The 2,647-nt window shown below is 44.6% G+C and overlaps 1 protein-coding gene across 1 annotated transcript in view; it reads left to right on the top strand.

The window, feature by feature from the left end:
• Nucleotides 1–1,767: 1,767 nt before the first annotated feature.
• The window catches only part of lhfpl5b (LHFPL tetraspan subfamily member 5b), a 5,947-nt gene continuing 5,067 nt past the window's right edge, over nucleotides 1,768–2,647 (top strand). Inside the window, exon 1 of the mRNA XM_014019804.1 lies at nucleotides 1,768–2,451. Coding sequence (XP_013875258.1) covers nucleotides 2,043–2,451 — 409 coding nt within the window. The 5' untranslated portion in view covers nucleotides 1,768–2,042. The remainder of the gene's footprint in view (nucleotides 2,452–2,647) is intronic.

The raw sequence follows: 2,647 nt of genomic DNA, 5'->3' as shown, positions 1-2,647 counted from the left end.
TAGCTGAACTTAGCAAAAGGCTAACTTGTCACAGTTTCAGGAGGTTGGACACAAGAATGCAGACTACTGGCAACAAAGAGCCCAAAGGTATTATTTAAATTTATTTTTAGACAAAAACAAAATGCTGAAGTGGCAGAAAGACTTACTTTACAAAACTTTAATAACGCACCAGGAACCACAAGGAGACCACAAAGAGCACCAGACTTTGGCATGCAAGAAAAATAATGCTCCACTGATGTGGTGAAACTGACAGGATATTTGGACAGAGGCTGACGAGGGAAATGGCTGCAGGTGTGATAATGAAACAGGAAACAGGTGTGAGTGGGCGTGGCAGGCTGATTGACAGGGCAGATTAACTCTGGAGAAGTTCTTGAAGAAATGATTGGAGGCAGAGATGCACAGGGGAATAAAAAAACTGAACACAAAAGGGACCATGAATCAAAGAAACAGAAAAAAAAATAAAAACAGAAAATGTGAAAATATATGTTTTTATCATATTTGCAAACAAAGACAAGTATTTGGAAAAGTATAAAAGTTGCAAAAAACAAAAGTCATGGCACCCATCTCATGAATAATCTGAACTGAAATAGTAYGACGTCAGTACAGTACGTCTTTTCTTTACACTTCTTCTACCTGTCAGGTATTTCACACATTACACCTCATAGTAGAATGCAGAAACATGATCCTTCTTTTAAATTAGGTTCAACTAAACTGCACCGTCTTCTCTCCATCCAGCTTTTTTCTTTTTTTTTCCATGTCTTTAAGACAGAGCTGATGTTTCCCTCCATCAGCAGCAGCACCTGAGCTGCAGGGAGACCTCTGGGATCCCTGAACCCTGCTGCACCTCATCAGGTGCTCCGGCCCTGAAGCTGCTGGTTACCAGCTCTGACTGCAGGATGAGTAGACCACATGCTGACACGTTCTGTCCAGCTGCTCCTGTCAGCCTCCAGCCCAAGTTGTTATCACCAACTGGACATGGCACCGGGAGTGACGAATGAAACAGAGATTTGTGGTTCGAGCTGCTGGACGAGGTGAAGTTCCTGTCTATAACTGTATGCCTATAACTGATCACCTTTCAGAGTCAGTCGAATTCACAATGGCCACCACGGTCGACTGAACTTAGAAAACACAAAAGTGGCTTTAATTTGGTCAATTTTACAATTATTCTGTTCAAACTTGTTGAGGTAGTAGCTGAGGGTAATCCACAACACATACTCGTGAGCATGATATATCATCAGTCATTTCTAAGCATRAGATGATCTTTATTYATAMCTCTGRCATAAATGGAGGAAGGCAATATKTATTCCTTTAATACAGGGGTRTCAAACTCATTTTCACTGAGGGYCAYATGAACATTATGGTGGTCTTCAAAGGGCCAGTTGTAAATAACATCTGCTTTACATTGYATTTCCTGCTTAGAAACAGCATTTTAACAWATCCTCTYATGAACACTGAAAAGTAYYTTGTGTACAACTGACTAAATGTGAAATAAAGTACAAAGTAGGCAACTGAAATGCAGCAAAATGCAGACTTTACACTGCAAATTGTCTCGGTTAGTGGCTGCTTTTTAACCCTGCAGGATGTCATCATTTCACAGGTAAAATACTGACACGCAATGTGGGACATGTCGTTTATGGTCAATGATGGCTTTAAATCAGCATAAGCTTTTTGTAAGATGCTCTGGCAGGCCACATAAAATGCAGTGGTGGGCCACATTTGGCCTGTGGACCCTGACTTTYGCACGTGCTGTAAAGGATGAGCCTTGTCCAGTTTTAACACAAACGAGTCACTGCAGTGTTCAGTTACCTTTAAGCAGGACAGGTGAGCAGGTGTTTTCAGGAGGCTGGCAAWCTGTGACGTCACTGCGACGTGGCGAGGTGAGGTGCTGTCCAAGGTGCTGAATCTTCAGGTATGAAGCAGCCGGTGGTGTGGGTGTTAAACGTCTTTTAGATGAAGAGAGAACACCTCTCACCGTCTTTTGCGCTTATTTAGTGCCTGAAACCAACTTTTCTCGCCCCTCTTCCTCCCTCCCCTCCAGCATCATGGACCTCCTTCCCGCCCAGGAGGCCGCCAAAATCTACCACACCAACTACGTGAGGAACTCCCGCGCCATCGGCGTCATGTGGGCCGTGTTCACCATCTGCTTCGCCATCATCACGGTGGTGGTCTTCATCCAGCCCTACTGGATCGGGGACAGCGTCAACACCCCGCAGGCCGGCTACTTCGGCCTCTTCCACTACTGCATCGGGAACGCGCTCACGTCGGAGCTCACCTGCAAGGGCAGCGTCTTCGACTTCAACTCCATCCCGTCCCCGGCCTTCAGGACCGCCATGTTCTTCGTCGGGACCTCCATGCTGCTGGTGGTGGGCACCATGGTGGGCTTCAGCATGTTCTTCTTCTGCAGCGCGGCGAACGTGTACAAGATCTGCGCGTGGATGCAGCTGGCCTCAGGTCAGGGCTTTATTCTTGACCAACTCTCACTTAGTTTCCAAAATGTATTCATTCATTCATTCATTCATTCATTCATTCATTCATTCATTCATTCATTCATTCATTCATTCATTCATGCATTCATTCATTTTTTTGTATTTGATAATAAAACTCTAATTTCTGGTGGCAATTCTCTTTTCCTTCTAATGTCCACATT

This window comes from Austrofundulus limnaeus, unplaced genomic scaffold, assembly GCF_001266775.1.
Source record: "Austrofundulus limnaeus strain Quisiro unplaced genomic scaffold, Austrofundulus_limnaeus-1.0 Scaffold3, whole genome shotgun sequence".
Classification (NCBI taxonomy): domain Eukaryota; kingdom Metazoa; phylum Chordata; class Actinopteri; order Cyprinodontiformes; family Rivulidae; genus Austrofundulus; species Austrofundulus limnaeus.
The sequence above is the reverse complement of the archived record's forward strand: the minus strand, read 5'-3'. Positions and strand labels throughout refer to the sequence as shown.